The sequence below is a fragment of the Malus sylvestris genome, chromosome 7, assembly GCF_916048215.2.
Source record: "Malus sylvestris chromosome 7, drMalSylv7.2, whole genome shotgun sequence".
NCBI classification, from domain to species: domain Eukaryota; kingdom Viridiplantae; phylum Streptophyta; class Magnoliopsida; order Rosales; family Rosaceae; genus Malus; species Malus sylvestris.
Genome location: NC_062266.1, coordinates 25,980,277 through 26,000,078, shown reverse-complemented (window position 1 = coordinate 26,000,078; position 19,802 = coordinate 25,980,277). Strand labels below are relative to the sequence as shown.

The window sequence follows — 19,802 nt, the reverse complement described above, 5'->3', positions numbered from 1 at the left end:
ACCATGTGGCCTTGATTGCACGGGCCGATGGTGTAAATTTGAGCCCAAACAAATATTCTTGTTAAATTATCATGTGAACGACCACGTGATCACCTTTTTAAGGTATTTTTGTCAAACCAACCCCTAAACTTAATGATGATATTAACAGATTTTTCATATAATGAAATATGAGAAGTTTATGCCAATCTCATGAACCATTTTTATCGATTTTCACTATCAAGAACCAAAATAAAGAGTTATGTCAACTTCATATACTATTTTGGCTTAAAATCCATTTAGAAAACAAATCTCTCCCGCGTATAAACTAATGTACTACTCACTTTTCTACTTTCCCAAAACTAAGGGCTGGTTTGATATTGATGTGCTTTGAAAAAAAAGTTGCTTCTGCTATGCTGTGAGAATAAGCAGCTGTGAAATAAAGCAGCAGAGTGTTTAGTAAACTTTTTTGTAAAAGTGCTTTTGGAAAAAAAAAACAATATGATAGTTTTTGGTAAAATTTTATGTAAAACAGTTGTAACTGTGTGAAATAATCAAAAAGAGTATAATACTATATTATTATTATGATATTTTATTTAATATTACTATTTTTATGTGAGGATTTTGTGTGGCCGTGGGGTCCACACCCCATTTCCCTTATCCCCGTGTCTTCCTTTCCCTCCCCCAATTCTATTCTTCCCCTCCTTGCACTGAGTTTGATACTCATCTTCCCCATTCCCAAATTTCATTTTTTCATTCTTGCCCATCTCTTTTCTCCATCTATTCCTCATCTCTCTCTCTAACCACATAGCAACCGTAGCAGTAGATCCACCACCACGCAACTTCAATTCCAGATGCCGGAGTGTCGTTTTAATTTCAGATGTAGCACCGAATGGGTTTTAGATCTGGTGTTCACCAACAACAACCCATTCTTCAACAACTCCAGCTTTAAACCCATTCTGGCACAAAATCATCTCGAACCATGTAACTTGAAGCCAGTTATCGCTGATGGATGATGTGCAAGTGAGGAAAACCTAGATGCCCACACCACACCACAGAAGGCAAGAATCAGGACAAAATCAGTCCTTTCCCTTCTGCCCATTTCCCCCATCTCTCAGATTTCTCAGTCCCCAAATACCAAAACAAACCCACCTCTTGGATCTCATCGCCCCTCCCTCCTCTACATATCCGGCGAAATAAGAATATCAACTATGAAGATTCGATTTTCAACCCAGCAAGAAGGAGAAACGGAGGAGGGTATTTTTGAGAATGTGAAAGTTTCATTAAATTATACTGTTCACCGCCTCTTGAAAGAAGAAAAAAACCTGGTTTTGAGAAGCAGCATTTTGCCACTTTTCAACGTAAAATGACAGTGACTTTGAAAATAAACAGAGTTACCAAATACAAATTTTACTTCAGCTTTTTTTCATCCTAATTTTTTTTTAATCACCTCAATGACAAACCAGACCTAAATATAAAAAAGTTTTAACTTCCATTGAAACTTTTAAGGTCAACATTTAACTATGAAGGGTTTCTCGACGAAAACTTGCCTTATCTAAAATATGGGCGGTTTGGAAGTTTGCTTAAGGTATTAAAGTGCTTTATTTGTTCATTTCTATTAATTGTCATGCGCATATTGTCTCACCACTAGAAACAATGCAACAAAAGTTGGGCAAAGTTGACCATTTCTAGGAGTCTAAGAGTGAATTTTTAGTATGTTCGAAACATTAGAAGAGGGGAGTACGCCATATATTTATACAATTGGAGAAATTTTTTTTTTCAAGTGTTCCTCCATTTGTGTAATAACATGTAGCATTATATCTTGTGTTCCAGCCATACTAAAAAACATATCAATGTCTTGAAACAATAAAACAATTCTGTCAACTTTATTATGATAATTGTAGTATATTCTTAAACTCATCATAAATTTATTACAGCTCTCATACTAAAATAATTTAGGGTTGGATCATTCTCTAATCCGGTACATGCCTACGACTTGGATTGCAGGTACTAAGACCTCATCACCATTTTCCTTGGCCCTGTAGGGTGGCTCCCCAACTTTAAAATTAGCAGTAATTCTCGCTTCGTATTTAGGCGGCGATTTGACAACGAAAACCTTGTCATGCTTGGTGACATGCAAATGTTTATGTCGTGCCTGCGTCAACGTTGGTGAACATACGACGAGAATTGCTAGCAGCAATGCCAGGAACTTGGTAGACATGTTCTTGATCATCAAGGCCTCCATTGGAAGCTAGTTGGAGAAATTGTTGTTAATTTTCGAAAGGATGTTAATGTGACTTAAAATTGGGTGGTTATTTATATAGGGTATGGTTAGGTCATAGTAACGGTCAACTGGCTTAAATGGACGGTAGAAATGGAAGTAGATTGGTAATTTAGGGTTATTTTTCTGCTGGAGGACGTAATTCCTAAAAACGGTGGGCTGCCCTCTAGTCAACGCCTGGAGTTGGTTAATTAGAAGAATCGATCCCAGTTCGAAATTGGTTGGATTTATTTATTTCTATGTTCACTAGTTTTAGTGATGAAACCAACTTTGTTTTGAGGCTATCCAGTATCTAGATCCCAAATTTGATTTGTAATCCTCTCTTTTCGTTAATGAGTGACCACACTGTCTTAACTAATTGGTTTAATTGTGTATATAAGTATAGCAAATCTCACCTCCCGAGTAGGATGGTATCATGTGTTAAAATAATACTAGCCTAAAACCACACACTTTGTGTGTAAGAGCAGTTTTTTTTGCTTTTTTTTTTTTCTTTCGGTAGGGGGTTTGTCGATAGAGATATAGGCGGGTGAGATATTTTAATGACATGTGCTTGAGGGACGGAAAAAAAGCAGTACACTAATTTTTTGTAAAATTACCTTAATGCTCGTGATTTATCTTTTATGATATTTTTATTAAGGGGTGTGATATCCACACACCCCTTTTTACTTCTCCCACACCTTTTTGGTTTTCAGCTGTCGGATCGGATGAATTGAAGAAGATCAGCGGACAAAAATTAACAAGGGTGTGTGAGAAGTAAAAAAGGGTGTGTGGATAGCACACCCCTTTATTAAATTGTGAATAATGGTCAAATCGTCTTTTCAATATCTTTTGATTGATAAAGCTGGTTTGCTAATAGATAGTATATATGATAATGAGATTAATAATTATGAGATTAAACTTTTTAACAGTTAAATAATAATTTTAGGCCTGTTCAGTAATCATTTGTTTTTTTTTTGTTTATACCTTTTGTTTGAGATGTGGGAAAAGTAGATTGGAGAAGGGAGGTGGGACAAAGAAGAGTTGTTGAAAGAAAGAGAAGAAAATAAAGAAGAATGAATGCAAACAAACACTACAACAAAAATGGGCTAAGAACACAATTGATATGTGCCCTTTGCATTTTCATTGAGCACAAATATATATTGGTGCTCTTAGATGTCAATGAACACCAAACTATCACAAATGTGCTTTCTAAACAAAAAGGCACATTAGTTAGTGTCTAAACAAAAATGTATTTGTGCCTATTAAAATTTGAACACAAAAGTTTGTGTCACTATTTATGGATATTTGTAATACTAATTTTTTATTAATTTACAAAAACACAAAAAACATTTTCGTGCCCTCTAATTTAATATATTTAAATCATTTGATTTTATAGGCACAATGATCGTGTCTTCCTTCACCAGTCTAGACACCAATCATATTTTAGTTTTAGTTTTTATTGATCAAGGTGCCCCACACACACACACGTTTCATCACCATCACCTGGCACATCCATTATTTGGATCAAGTGGATGTTTTCTAAATGTATTTTCCTATTCGATACTTTATGATGTCAAATTACAGGGCTTTACCAATTGGATCAATTCTTGAAAAAATTACGGAGTTGAAATTTATTCGAATAAAAGTCAACAAACCAATAAAAATTTGTTTGTCAGCTTTTTTTGTCTTTACATTTAGCACACACAAAAAGTTAGATTATAAAATTGTGGTAAATAATGGTATGAAGCTGCTTAATGCTATGCAATGTTCTAGTCTCAAAATAGGCTAGCAATAACGGAGGTATGACTGGAGAACTACATTGGTTTGCGACACCAAATTTCAGGGACTACATTAATGGATTTTCAATTTCAGGGATCATCTTGATTGGGTGGGTCAATTTTAGGGATCATTTGTGATAAAAACCCTTTTAATAATTATAAAATCCTTTGTATGACACCGATGTTAGAAATTGTGTCCAGTAAATATTAATAAATAATAAATCACTCTATAGCAAAATAATATATTGGCACAATTATGGATTTGTGCCTGTATTCTAGTATAATATGTTTTCACTCCTCTACTATTTGTAAAGGACACATTTATTTATTTTTTATTACTTTCTCATGAAACCAGCCCCACCCGCACTCACAATTTTTTTTAAAACCGCCTATTTTTTACCAGTCGGTCCAACCCCTCTCCCTTTTCATTTGTTTGAAATTATCTTCTTTATGTAGAATTGGAGTGTGTGCCACTGAGGCCCACACCTCTGTTCTCTTCCTCAATCGAACTCCCTCACTTGTCTCTTATTTTTTCCCCTCATCCTTATCTCTCTCTAGTCTCTTTTCCCCGAGCCACACAACTATTAACCACCACCTTCTCTGACGACTTTAAACACACTCGTCTCCAAACACGGGACTAGTGCCCAAACCCTTGACTCAAACCTCAAATCGGAGAACCACACGTCTCAAACCTGAGAGAATTCCGACGAGTTCATCGCCTTCCCGACCAAGGTAAGGTCTGTAACTACCTTCGGTTAATTCCTTGGATGTTCTAAGTCGATTTCTGGCTTTGCATGAGAAAATTTCCACCACATTTGCGAGATTGAACGAAGAACTAACGATCTCCACTATTCTGGTGAGTTGCAGGTTTTCCGAGCTTTTCCCGCCCAAATCTCGTTGAAGACGATGATATTGATACCATAAACGAACTCTTCACAGTCCTAGGGACCAGATTCGAGCTTTGTTGGTCGAATTTGTCATGGATTCGTAGAGACCCAAATTGGCCGTGACTTTCAAGCCATTTTCCAGCCATCTCCGGCCATCCTTTGGCCTCGATTTAGGTAAAATCGAACTCCTCTTAGTCCCAACTTCATTTTGATATATTGTGTGTTACGAATGGTTGATATTTGACATTGATCTGCTTATGTTTCGAATTCGACTAATAGGTATTGATTCATAACCTTTGAATTTGGGTTTCATTTCGTAACCTTGGCAAAAAAAGGTCCGGATTCCACATAGACCGTCTGATTAATTTGTTTGTGAAATAGTAAAGATGGGTTCTATTCTTATGTATTAAGATTATCTTGTTTTACATTACTATAATCATTGAATTATTGAGTTTACTAATGTTGTTGTGTAGGAGGATAGGGAAAAACTATTTGAAGGAATACTTAAACAGAAATGGAAGATCTTCTCCTGATGATCATCTTCATTAATTCATTTATGGAGCAGCAGAGATTCGATGAGGTGAAAGGCTTGCTGGGGAAGATGCATCTGTCCAAAAATGTCTGCTTTCAAGTACTTTTTACATTAGAGATGAAATATGTAACATTACACTATGTTTGTGAGATTGAGAATGTATTGTAGGCTTTGTACATTTTATGAAAATTAAAAATAATTAAAAAAACCTCAATTTTAGTTTCAATTTTTCAAATTGTAATTTTAAAAAAAATATTTAATGCATGCATGCACAATTACATTATAAGTGCTAACATGCCTGAAAAAGGTTGTCTGACAACTTTGTCAGAACGGAGGCACAAAACACCATTTATTTGTGCTGACATCATGAACACAAAATTCAGTATTGTGCCCTTTTAGCAAAGGTAACGCCCATAGAGGGCACAAACATAAAGATAGTTGCTGCATTGTTGCTATTGATCTATAGGCACAATTGTTGGTGCTTTTTGGCCTCAAAAGACACTGATAATTTATTGTGTGCAGTGCTTATTTTTGTTGTAGTGAAAATCTTAAAAGTTAAAATAACTTGAAATAGTTTTTTGTTTTTAGTTTTAAGTTGTTGAGAATGAATCACAAACTGATGGAGGAGGAATTTTATATGGGTTTATAAGTAAATTGGGTTACTCTTCATATTGCCAATTGATTTTATGGTGGATCTCAACCTACTTCAGCTTAACAATAAGGTTGTCCCACATGTGAAGCTCAATGACCATCTGTGCTCCATGTTACCGAATTGTGTTATTTACGTGTTTGGCATGAAAATTCGCCATACATGAGGGGGGCGTATTGAGAATGAATCTCATATTAATGGGAGGATGGACCTTGTGTGGTCTTATAAGTAAGTTGATTTACTCCTTATATTTACAATCGGTTTAATGGTGAAACCTTATATGACTATTTAGTCCTATGGTCTAGTAGTATTCTTCTTCACTTGTAAGTGAAAAGATCTTAGGTTCGATTCTCGCCAAATGCGAAGTTGAACCACATTATTGCTAGCTCATTATGAGGTTAAGCCCATCCCCCATCCCCCTTTTCCTTAATGTAATAATATCATTTGTTAAAAAAAAAAGTGAAACCTCAACTTTCTTTATGGTATCATAGTCAGGTTGTTCTACGTGTGAAACCCATTAGCCACACGTTCTTCATGTCATTCCATTTATGTTGTCCATGTGCTAGGCATGAAAATACGTTGAGTATGAGAGACCTGTTAAGAATGAAACCCACATTGATGAGAGGATGAATCTCGCACGAGCTTATAAGTAAATTGAACTGTTCATATTGTCAATTCATTTTATGATGGAATCTCAACTTCTTTCATTATCATGTATTCATTTTCCTTATACATTTTTTCAACATGTCTAGGATCATAATTGCTCTGTTATTCAATAAAAACGAAAAACAAAAAACAAAAAACCAAATGAATAACAAACGGGCCCTTAACTCTTGCTTTTACCCTAATAGGTTATTGGACTGAAAAGGAAGAGATACCAATGGCGCAAAGAATAGCACCTTAGATGGGTTATTTAAGTGGGCTGCCTGTCTAACCGCAAGGTCCACAACCCATTTTTTTCAAGCGGGTCTAAAACGGCCAAAATCCGTGCTCCGAGTCCGACCCTAGAAACCCACCTTTACCAGTCGGTTATTTCCAATTGGATCATCGTCTCGTTTCGTCGCAACTCACAGCTCCATTGCTCTCTAGCCATTGGGCTCGGCCCTCTCTCTCTCTCTCTCCCCTCCCCTCTGAACTCACTGTAATTCCTTTCTTTCTCTGCAATCTTCATCACGTCGGGCGTAATCTCGATCAGGTAACCCTATTCCTCTCTCTCTCTCCCTCGCCCACGCACACACAGAGATATACGTGTGTATGCATATGGTGGTTTTTTCGCAAGTGAGATCTCGGTAGGGAATGCAGTCGCCGTAAACGACGTCGTAGACTTCAGTAATCTTCGCCTGTGAATCAAATTCGTGTTACTTTGATAGGGTTCGTGATCATTTGGGTTAGAATTTTTGGAATCAAAGCTAAAAGTTTATTTGAATTTAATTGGAGCTTATATTAGATGATAATGCTTTGCCCTAAATCAAATAGTAAGTTATTATTTGATGATTTTTTTGGGTGTTTGTAGTTTCTTCTTCTTTTGCATGCCAATTGGACTTTTTTTTTTGTCAATAGTGGTATCTTGTTACTAAGTTTCTAAGAGGACCGTCAGGGTAAACACCCCATTAGTTTCGTTTCGTTTCGTTTTCGGGTTTTAAGGGAAAGGGAGGTTGTGGGTGCATTCACCAGTCTAAATTGTGTAATTGCAAGTCGCATAATTAGAAAAGAAGTTACGTTGTTGATATGAAAGTTTTGCACGCATGGGGTTAGTATGCTTGGAAGTTTAATATATCAATTCTGTGATGTGGCTTTGTTTGATTATGTTAGTTTTTTCGAGGTTTGTGTTTTTCAGTTTTACATCGTCTTTTGTTTGTGTGGATTGGGTGTTAATTTAAGCCTGAAATGCCTTGTAACTCTTGTTATATAGGTTTCTGTGAGTCGAGACAAGTACGGAGATGGATCACCATGAGGAGGAATGCCGTGCTGGCAATGAACCTCATGGGAAGCAAGATGATGAGGTAAGTCGCTGCATCTGTCACTTTTAGAGATCGTTAGTTTCATTGCCCCTTTTTAATATTCTTTCTTTATTCCTGAGTCTTGGAACATGTAGTAAGATGGAACTTTTTGGGAACTAATTTAGTCACAAGCTTTGTATATAAGCTTTGAAACCACTATATTTAATTTGTTATATTTATTCCTCATTGAGCTAAGGATGGACAATTTTTACAATAATATTGTAGAGGAAAATTTGAAAATTAAATTAATAGTTGTGTTACTTGTGTTGTAAATTGGAATGTCTTTCAGAAGTGATTTTGGTAAGGTAGTTATTGATTCTTTTTTGCAGGAAGCTGCTGCTCGGCTTGAGGAAATCAAGAAGTCTATTGAGGGAAAGATGGCTCTTCGTCAAAGCAATCTGAACCCCGAGCGGCCTGGTAAGACTACAAGTGAATGATGAAATAATTATTAAGTTCTTATAATGAGTGAAAATGTATGAGGGAAGAAGACTCATGTAATCTTGCAAAGTTGCCATTCCTAATGACATAAATTGCAAACAAAGGGATGATGGCTGGCATTTTTTGTAAGGTTGTTCTATGCTGCTACTAATTATACTAAAAAGATTTAATCCTATTCTTTTTTTTTTCAAATACTTGAGGTCCTCCACATGAGTGCTGCTTAGTTCAGTATGAAGTCATACCACATTAGATGTCTAATAATCTATAATTTACTTGTAATTTCTCAAAACTAGTGTGTTGGTGTAATATTATAATGCTGATACACTTTCATCTACCTTATAATTCCTGACACTTTGTTGACGCTTCCATGTTACATTTTGGCATTTTGGGGAAGCTTCTTGCTTCATTTAAGAGGTCGTATTTGGTGCGATGGCAAGTGCCTTCGCCCATGAGCGGTAGGTCTCGGGTTCGAGACTTGGGAGCAGCCTCTCCATAAAGGGGGGTAAGGCTAGCTGACATTCACCTCTCCCAGACCCTGCGTAAAGCGGGAGCCTTGTGCACTGGGTACGACCTTTAGTGTTTTTTGTTAAAAAGGCTAATGAACATTAAACTGAAGGGGATTGAGGATCATTTCGCCCTTTAAAGGTGTGTTTTTTTTTTTTTTTTGCCCCTGCCTGTTTTGGGTAGGTTTGCTTTTGACTGTTATATTTGGATTTAATTGTGATGTATTGCTCTGTTATGACTCCTGTTTTACATCTTAATAAAAAAAATTTACTATAGAAATTTTTATAATTAGATAAGTTCATTGCGAAGATATTTTATACTTCAGGGTTTCATGTCTTTCTTTTTACAGATTTTCTTGTTGACATGTTTGTTTTACGCTTTTTCAATATAATCACCTGGCTAACCAAAAACACAATATTGATAGCAAAGTTGACATGTATGATTGCTACATGATACTGGAGAATAACAAAATTTATTTTGACTTCCAGACACAGGATTCCTTAGGACACTGGATTCTAGCATTAAGCGCAACACAGCGGTTATTAAAAAACTGAAGCAGATAAATGAAGAGCAGCGGGAAGGGTTGATGGATGACTTGAGAGTTGTCAACCTGAGCAAATTTGTCAGTGAAGCTGTTACTGCTATTTGTGATGCCAAGCTTAGATCGTCAGACATACAAGCAGCAGTCCAGGTTGCTTTTATGATTTTAATTGATATTTCAGAAGCATTTATATATATATATATATATATATATATATATATATATATATTTTCCTTTTACTCTTTTTATATTTCTTTTGAAGTTTTACTTAATCAAGTTCTTTGGGTCATCTATCCATGATTTTACTTTCAACATATTAGTCTGGATTTCCTCCGGTGAATGAATTAGAAAATATTTGGCTAATGCTTTTGCACAGTGAGTTTGCTTAAAAATTTAAGAAACAATATGATTATCTTCAGATCCTAACATTTCTAGAATTACACGAACTTCCAGTCATGTAGTGTTGTACTCGCAGGTTCCAAAATGCTGATCTCTATTTTCTTATCTTATTTAAGAATAGACGACAGCACTTGCTGATTGACAAGGTGTATAATAGCGAAATGCTTGGTACTATTTCTGCTGAAATGGACACCGAGCTATCTGATGTTGTTTTGTCTAGTTTTTGGGTCTTTGGATAGATGATAAGTTGCCTCACCATGCCATTATTTGTATTGGTTTCAAGGTTCTTGCTTCTCATTCCGTTGTTCACATGCATCCAGTTAGATGTCTTTGGGTATTTAATGTTTTTCCTGTTTTAATTTTGGAAAAAAATTCTGAATATTGCTGTTGTTAACTATTTGGATTTTTTTCGCCCAAAAAAGAAAACTAGTAGAGTGTATCACGCAGGTCTTTACTGGGGAAGTAAGTTGGTAACACTTTTCAGCTAGTATGTAAGGATGATAGGTTTGGCAGTAATTGAATTCTCATAGAGAAAAAATGAAGTTACTTTTAAATGGGCAGTATGTCTGAGCGGGCATGCACACCTGCAAGCTTTACCTGTTCATTTTGTAGAGCATAAAATACATTTTTGAATGCAATACTTCTGACACTCCTCTATTATTCGAAGATCTGCTCTCTTCTCCATCAAAGGTACAAAGACTTCTCCCCAACTCTGCTTCAAGGTCTTTTGAAAGTCTTCTTTCCAGGGAAGTCTGGGGATGACTTAGAAGCAGACAAGAACCTGAGGGCCATGAAGAAGCGAAGCACTTTGAAACTCCTTTTGGAACTTTTCTTTGTTGGAGTTATAGAAGATGGTGGTATTTTCGTGAATATCATAAAGGATCTTGCCAGTGGAGAACACTTAAAGGATCGGGATACTACTCAGACAAATTTGACTCTTCTTGCTAGTTTTGCTCGTCAGGGAAGAATGTTTCTTGGCCTTCCACTCGCTGGGCCAGAAATTCATGAAGAGGTACGAATTCTCTTTGGCTTTGTTCATTATTTAGTACATTCCATATATTTCAATATTGTTCTATTTGCCTTATTTGGCATTCCATTGAAGTTATTTTATAGTATCATACAGGCAGAAGGCGTGACTGACTGTAATTACGAGTCACTTATATTTATCCTGAATTTTTGCAACAGTTTTTTAAGGGCCTTAATATCACGACAGATCAAAAGAAATTCTTCAGGAAGGCATTTCAAACATATTATGCTGCTGCTGCAGAACTGCTGCAATCCGAGCATACTGTAAGAGTTTCCTTCCTGACCTAAGATAGCTCTCTCTCTCTCTCTCTCTCTCTCTCTCTCTCATAGTGGAATACTGGTTGCAACTTATAAATAATGAATTTTCTTGATACTTTAAGTCACTTCGCCAAATGGAGCATGAAAATGCTAAAATCCTTAATGCTAAAGGAGAGCTCAGTGATGAAAGTGTCTCATCATACGAGAAGCTGCGGAAATCTTATGAACATTTGTACCGCAATGTCTCATCGTAAGTTGCTTTACTATTTCACTGCAATTATTTGTGATATCTCATATCTGTTATCATGCCCATGACCAGGTCTGTTGGGTCTGGCAATGTTGTGATTTAAGTCTCCTTCCACTTTCTAGTCGTCTATGTTACATTGGATCCAGGATCCTTCTTTTAAACCTTGCATAGCTTAATTGCTCAAACTACGCTATTGAACATGTAATGATTGTTGTTATCCCAATTTTCATAGGATTGTCATTTAGCAAAAACCTGCATAGTTCTCCAACGTAAATAATACAATAACATAGGATGAAATAAACCAGATGTAACCGAATTATTAATTAACTAGTTTGGCATACTAGTCTTGTGGTTCTGACATGGGAATTTTATAGTCCCTCTGGAATTGTAGATAATGGTCTAAGACATGAAATGTTAGCATGGGCAGAAGATTCTAGCTGGAGATTGCAAGTATGAGGGAGATGATGTAACTTCACTTTCACTTACTGGAAAGTAACTAACTTTGTTAAACCACTCTAAAGTATGCATTAGCTAGGTGCATAATAATTGTACTTGATAATCCCCTACGCCTAACAAAAGGAAAAAAAAACAGAGAAAGTAGTAGGAGCAAACTATTACTAGAGAGAATATCTAGGAAATTTAACAGCAGCATGACTATACCCATAGCTGCAAATGAAAGCATCTGATTTCAACATCTGTACTGTACTTCCAGATGCTCCAGCTTTCTTTAATTTGAAGTCACACTAGCCACTAATTACTAAAATTCTTGATTGATTATTCTTCTCTATTAGTTTCCAGATAACTTACGTTAGAAACTATTTTACCACAGCTTAGCAGAAGCACTTGATATGCAGCCCCCAGTAATGCCAGAGGATGGTCACACAACAAGGGTTACTAGTGGGGAGGATGCTTCATCTCCTGTTGCTGGAAAGGATTCTTCGGCACTCGAAGCCATATGGGATGATGAAGATACAAGGGCTTTCTATGAATGCTTACCAGATCTTAGGTTTGTTTAAGTCGAATGATTTTTTTCAGTTACTTGTCAAATGGGCAAAAGAATGTCTTTTATGTATTTCATTTGTGTCGGTCATTATAAGTCTCTTAGTTAGATGGTGCTTCTTATACCACAGAGGTTGACCTGAAATGTATGTTTATGTTATTTCTAGAGCATTTGTTCCGGCAGTATTATTAGGAGAAGCAGAGTCTAAAAGCAGTGATCAATCTGCAAAGACCCAGGAACAACCAACTGTAAGGAATAAAATCTCATCATTTATCACCAACTATTGCTATTTGTAATCAAATTTGTTCCATATTCACTAATCTTGGTCCTTCAGAGCTAGATCTATTTTACTGTGATCGTTCTCCTCATTTATCTCCTGTTTTCACTTGAGTATCGTAGCATTGTGTGGCTTAATCTGTGGACAGTATATATGATGGGTACTTTGCCTTCTTTGAAAGAATAAGATTCGTGTTTTCTCTGGCAAAAGTTTATACTTGTATTTATATACTCAGATGAACATTTTTTATCTTCGTTGTTAAGGAACCCGCACTTGAATCAGACCAAACTCAACGAATTACAGAAGATACTGGAGAGGCTTCTGCAGATGTTGGTGCTTTACAAGAGGCCAAAAGCACAGAGAAAGGAAAGGACAAGGAAGAAAAAGATAAAGACAAGATCAAAGATCCAGACAAAGAGAAAGTTGACAGAAAAGGAGAGAACGACAAAGAGAAGCTCAAAAGTATTGAAGGGACAAATTTGGATGCTTTACTGCAGAGGCTTCCTGGTTGCGTGAGCCGTGATCTTATTGATCAGTTGACTGTAATTATACCTCTGTCTGAGCTTTACTACTGTTATTTCCCACTCCCACTCCTCTCTCTCTCTCTCTCTCTCTCTCTCTCTTACACACACACACATTTGGCTATCTAACCATATGATTCACATTGAAGATGTTATTATATATTTTCAGGTGGAGTTTTGTTATTTAAATTCAAAAGCAAATCGGAAAAAGCTTGTGAGGGCATTATTTAATGTCCCTAGAACATCATTGGAGCTACTAGCTTACTACTCGCGTTTGATTGCCACACTCTCGACTTGTATGAAGGACGTCTCATCCATGCTCCTAGCGATGTTGGAAGAAGAGTTCAACTTCTTAATTAATAAAAAGGTCGGGTTTTACATGTGATGTATTTTGTTGAATAGGAGTGGCTGGTTCTTCTACAACAAAGTTCACTTGTGTCGCTTTCATTTGAGAAGTTCATGATTTTCATATTAAATTTTAATTTTGTGCAGGACCAAATGAACATTGAAACGAAGATTAGGAACATTAGATTTATTGGAGAACTCTGCAAGTTTAAGATTGCACCAGCTGGTCTTGTCTTTAGTTGTTTGAAGGTAATATGCACATAACAGAATTGATGTATAGGTTCTGGTAAAGTTGTGCATTATTGATAAGGAAAATGCTAGGGAGACCACATTTTGTAAACCACATGTGAACCACCTCTCTAATAGAGTTGGGATCTACTTGTATTAGTGGGCCTTGCCTCTATTAGAGAGTTTATTTGTAGTTTTCAAAATATGGTTTATCTAGCATTTGCCCAATTGATAATCTTCTCAGTACATTGTGTTTATTATCGGCCGTAATATGTCTCACTCTGAGCTGCACTTATGCTTGGAGAAAGGTTCTTCTTACCTTTTCCTTTCTTTTAATAGGTCTTTGTAGGGGTTGCTGAAAATATTTTTAGATGCTTTGGCTACAGATTCAATGTGTATTTACTATTTTGTAAATTTGTATCAAATTTTTTTGTACCTTTTGATTGCAGGAGAATATATGAAATGCACGTCTTTGCAGTCAACCTTTTTTGCTCTCATTTTATTTACTTATTTATTTAACTGCAACTTCTGTGTGGTAAATCATAATTTAGAAGATGGGTTGAAGCAGTCTATGGTATCAGTGAGATTTAAGTTTATATCATTGTGGCATTTAGTTTGTGAGCTGTTTACTTAGCAGTTGTTCTTTTGTTGCCAGGCTTGTTTGGATGATTTCAGTCATCATAACATTGATGTTGCTTGCAATCTTCTTGAGACTTGTGGGCGTTTTCTGTATCGGTCTCCTGAAACTACTGTGCGGATGGCTAACATGTTGGAAATATTAATGCGATTGAAGAACGTAAAAAATTTAGACCCTCGGCACAGCACCCTTGTTGAAAATGCTTACTACCTATGCAAACCACCTGAGAGATCTGCACGGGTCACTAAAGTCCGTCCTCCATTGCATCAGGTGTAAATCGTTTTATTGGTTCAACTCCTCATAATTTATTTTGATATATCCAGCATTTGAATTAACCTTTCATTCATTTATTTCTTTTGCAGTATATAAGAAAGTTGCTATTCTCAGATCTTGATAAGTCTACCATAGAGCATGTGCTCAGGCAACTGCGTAAATTACCATGGGGTGAATGTGAGCCGTATCTTTTAAAATGCTTTCTGAAGGTTCACAAAGGGAAGTATGGTCAGATCCACTTGATTGCTTCTCTCACCGCTGGTTTGAGCCGCTATCATGATGAATTTGCTGTATCTGTTGTTGACGAGGTGCTCTCTTTCATTCCAAAAATCTTTTTGTAGCATTTTAGTTTCCATGCTAAATATGATCCTTTCATAATATGACTGGCCCCCCTTGCTGTGTGGTAGTATCTCTTTTAGATTTGTCTAACTTCCCAGATGCACAAAGTGTGGGGTAGGTTTAGGGAAAGAGGAAGTCTATCTTCTCTTGCTATTAATTAGAATGAAGAAAAACATTGACTAATTGTTCATTCATTTAAAGTCAAGGACATTCTAACTTACTCATTTGTTCTTTTTCTGTATTTATTGATTAGTGCTCGCTGTGACAAATTCAATCTAGTAGTAAATTATATGCTGCAACTGACTCAGTAACCTTGAGGCTCAATATACTTTCTCATGATTTGCCTGCCTCATACTTTAGTCAAACAGTAGTCTTGATGCTAGTACCATAATCATCCTAGGGAAAGGATAGGAAAGATGAGGGAGGGGACATGCGACTTTTTAGCAGTCTAAATAGTTTGCGCACATACCATCCATGTTATAGACTTATAGTTCATAATTGGTTTTCAACTTAAAAAATATGTACATATATTGTATTGGGAACCAGTAGAAAAAAAATTAAATATACATTGACATCTCTGAGATATGAAGTGTGCATGTGTGTGTGCAAGTTCAGACATTTCTGATTTTGTCACCAGAGATTTCTCAAAGTTATATCTTCACTTTCAGGTTCTAGAGGAGATACGGCTTGGCCTAGAATTAAATGAGTATGGGATGCAACAAAGACGGATTGCTCATATGCGATTTTTAGGAGAGCTATACAACTATGAGCATGTAGATTCTTCTGTTATTTTTGAAACTCTGTACTTGGTTCTTGCCTTTGGCCATGGCACACCAGAGGTATGTAATTTTTCGTGCATTTCCGTACACCACGATATAGTACTTGAGGAACGTTGCCATAGTCAGTGCTAGGCAAACTTATCTTGGTAACTATATACTAAATTAGGTTAAATGCATATTTTAGAATATTATGGTACTATTGGACATTTCTCCAATCTTAATATTTTTATTTTAAAGGAAAACTTTGCGGACTAAAATTGAAATCTCTAAGAATGTATATTCCACAATTAATTGTCACCAGAGTTTATTCATGATTCTAGGGTTTATATTTTTTTATAAATACGTATTTGCTTCTCTCTTATTTTTATAAGAAGGCATAAAGATATTGATGGTTTTATCATTTATTAGTATTATTATGAATCAGAAGTTATTTAAGTTATCTAAATACATGAACACGATGATCTTCTTACTTTGGCCATACTTTCTTTTTCTGTGTTACCAGCAAGATGTACTGGATCCACCAGAAGATTGTTTCCGCATGAGGATGGTTATTACTCTTCTTGAAACCTGCGGGCACTACTTTGACCGAGGCTCTTCCAAGAGGAAACTTGATCGATTCTTGATGAACTTTCAGAGATATATACTAAGTAAAGGTGTACTACCGCTTGATGTGGAATTTGACTTACAGGTCAGTCATGCTCCTCATATTCTGTACCCCACCCCCACCCCCACAGCTTTTTCTGTTTTTCTTGCTAATGAAAAGCTAGAATCATATAAGATTCTCTTTAGTAATCTGACCTTTATCTAATTTTCGTCTCTTACGTACTGTTCTGTACCTTTATGTGAAATATGCTATTCCAAGAATCTATCTTACCTATAATTCATATGAGATAAATATTACTCTCTATCATTCTACATGGGAAAGCTTATGTAGTAAACCATGTCCAGGACTTATTTGCCGATCTACGCCCCAACATGGCTCGGTACTCTTCCATTGAAGAAGTTAATGCAGCTCTTGTAGAACTTGAGGAGCGTGATCGTACCGTCTCCATTGAGAAGCACTCTGACACTGAAAAGCCTTCAAGGAGGAACACCTCCGACGAAATGTCAGCGAATGGAAAGAGTATTGTAAATGGAACTGGGGAAAATGGTGTAGTTCATGGAAACCTTGGAGATAGTGACAGTGATTCGGGAAGTGGCACCATTGATCGAGATAGACATAATGAAGAAGGATTGGGTGAAGAGAATCATGATGGTGGATCTGACAGTGATGAGGATGATGATGATGGTGGTGGACCGGCATCCGATGAGGACGATGAAGTTCATGTCAGACAGAAGGTTGCAGAGGTGGACCCTCAAGAAGCAGAAAAGTTTGAGCTGGATCTCAAGGCTGTTATGCAGGTAAGATTATATCATTGTAGTATATGCTCTTGCTGATGCATGACCACAATAGATTCATATATTATTGTATCGCATATGGTTGTGAACACATTCTGAATGCAATCACGGTCACTAAAAATCTTGCTTTCCTATTGTCCGTGGTCTGGAAATGATTTTGTACGTGATGTTATGATGGTGTTATATTTGCGTGCAGTTTTTAACCCGTTAAAAATTTTCTGAATGCAGGAAAGCATGGAGCAACGTAGGCTAGAGCTGAGAGGCCGACCAACATTAAACATGATGATACCGATGAATGTGTTTGAGGGGTCCACCAAGGACCATCATGGACGAGGGGTTGGAGGGGAAAGTGGAGATGAGGCGTTGGATGAAGAGTCTGGAGGAAGCAAGGAGGTCCAGGTGAAAGTTCTTGTCAAGCGTGGTAACAAGCAACAAACAAAGCAGATGTACATCCCTCGGGATTGCTCACTTATCCAGAGTACGAAACAGAAAGAAGCAGAAGAGCTTGAAGAGAAACAAGACATCAAGAGGTTGGTTTTGGAATACAATGACAGAGAAGAGGAGGAGCTTAATGGGTTGGGGAACCAAACTCTGAACCATATGCAGAGTGGTGGTAATAGACTTGCCGGCCGTGGCAGCACTTGGGAAGGAGCTAGCGGTAGAGGTGGTGGAGCACGTCATAGATATCACAGTAGTTATTCCGGTGGGGGAGCTTACTACAGCAGGAAAAAGTAAAAAGTGTGATTTTGCAACGAACGCCAGAAAGTCTGCTGTGGGATTTCCCTCATTCTGCAGATGTGGTTCGTTCTCTGCAAACTCGTGCTTATATAAATGGAACATTAATCACAACAGACGTTCCTATCTGATGGAGAAGCCATGCCTTTTTGGGACACTCGACTCAGACCATTCCTCTTCACCGCACAAGGTCATATGTTTTGTGGTCTTGTTAGAAGATAGTTGCAGGCGTGAAGAAATAACCAATAGAAGGGAATCGAGATAGCTAACCAGGAACCGAGACAGCAGTGCACAAGAAAGGCGGTGTCGTGATACTGAGGCGCTGATCCGCAAACACACGTTGTTCGGTCGTTAATTAGATCGATTTTACGTTTAGTTTAGAACCTGAAGTATGGGTCTCCCTGCGTGTATATATGTTAATATGAAGTAAATTAAAGATCTGATGCAAACTCTGCTTGGGCTTTTTTGTGTCCTTGTGTGTGCCAATACCGATTTAAGAACTGCCTAAACAGAAATGATCAAATGGAATTTTACCAAGGCCTTTTTTAGTAGGCTTATCATTTTTACTTTTGTTTTTTATATTCAGACGATGTTTTACTCTAAACTACTCTAAACTTTTAGTACCATGCCACGTTGATACATTAATGGTCATTAATGTGGGGGGTCTTATTGTCTTACTATCACCATCACTGTAGTTTGTCTTTCTCTTCACCTGAAGTGACGAGTTCGATATCAAATTATTGAAATAGTACGTAAAATTTAGTCTAAATCCCCCACCCTTACAAGTTTTCGTTGTTCTTCAGATTTTCCAAAGATCCAACCCTCACCACCTTACATCCAGGTTTCAAACTACGCTTGACGACTCACCGTCGTACATCCCAAAACTGACCAGCCCAACCGAAACTGCCCCAAATTGTTCCGAATATTTGGTTCTGAAACCGAACCAAGTCTGTTTGCAATTCGGTCTGATTTTGAAATAAAAACCGAACCGTGTCCGCTCCTAATTTTTAGCCCTGTGCCCTATCCAAAAAACATATGAGCAAAGTGGCCCACATGTTGCGTAAAGAGTCGTGTGGATATGCGTTTGAGGCATCTGTCATTTTCATGTTGTTAGCTGATCACTTTCTACCAGGTCAATTTGGTGTACTTTCCACCTCCATAATCAAATATTGGTTTAACAAATTTAGTATTGATTGCATATGTTGCACTCTTTGTCTTTGTTCTAAGGTCCACTCCAGTTCACAGTTAAAACTAGTTGCATATTAGCATATCTAAGAAGTGATGGGAGATTTGTGCAGAGACCAAAGATCAGTTATAATAATAAATATCAAATTCGTCATCTAAGTAAGTTGAACCTTGCATCTCACTTTCATCGGTAAAGAGAATACCATTATGCCGTAGTAGTAGTCCCGTTAGCTTTAGTTGCATCTTCATTATTATGCTAATGGTCCACTCCAATACTTTTATGATTATTAATAATTATTCTTTGCTTCATTTGTTGGGCTTTCACTCTTTACTTTGCAATTCCCCCAACCCTTTAATTGTAATTTCCATCAAGTTGGCCTGGGAAGAACCCTGTAAGGAAGCATGTTAAAAATTAATGGAAAACTCAGCCCCAATTATGGGTAAACAGACCTTGTACTTCTTTTTCTTAATAAGTGGAATTTGACTCCTAATATAGATTGTTGAACCTAAATTTAAAAACTATGATTAGCCTTTTTGGAGGGGTTTTCAAGAGGTTGGTTGTACTACTTTTCTTACAATTTATGCATTCG

The 19,802-nt window shown here is 36.9% G+C and overlaps 1 protein-coding gene and 1 long non-coding RNA gene across 3 annotated transcripts; both read left to right on the top strand.

Annotated features, from left to right (window-relative positions):
- The first annotated feature begins 4,634 nt into the window (after nucleotides 1-4,634).
- On the top strand, nucleotides 4,635-5,592 carry LOC126630753 (uncharacterized). Of its 2 annotated transcripts, none has more exons than XR_007626096.1 (3): nucleotides 4,635-4,746; nucleotides 4,882-5,075; nucleotides 5,375-5,592. It is a non-coding gene; the product is annotated as an uncharacterized LOC126630753 (long non-coding RNA). The 2 variants fall into 2 exon arrangements; XR_007626097.1 differs by having other exon boundaries at nucleotides 4,635-4,751.
- A 1,520-nt stretch (nucleotides 5,593-7,112) lies between these two features.
- On the top strand, nucleotides 7,113-18,593 carry LOC126630747 (regulator of nonsense transcripts UPF2-like). Its single transcript, XM_050300910.1, has 18 exons — nucleotides 7,113-7,277; nucleotides 7,995-8,085; nucleotides 8,412-8,499; nucleotides 9,513-9,715; nucleotides 10,632-10,976; nucleotides 11,150-11,254; nucleotides 11,371-11,498; nucleotides 12,325-12,501; nucleotides 12,662-12,743; nucleotides 13,036-13,314; nucleotides 13,463-13,660; nucleotides 13,786-13,887; nucleotides 14,522-14,773; nucleotides 14,866-15,084; nucleotides 15,784-15,954; nucleotides 16,397-16,582; nucleotides 16,843-17,295; nucleotides 17,521-18,593. Exons 2-18 carry the CDS (start codon nucleotides 8,023-8,025, stop codon nucleotides 18,025-18,027), a joined length of 3,558 nt encoding a protein of 1,185 aa, XP_050156867.1. The 5' UTR covers nucleotides 7,113-7,277; nucleotides 7,995-8,022; the 3' UTR covers nucleotides 18,028-18,593.
- Nucleotides 18,594-19,802: the final 1,209 nt, after the last annotated feature.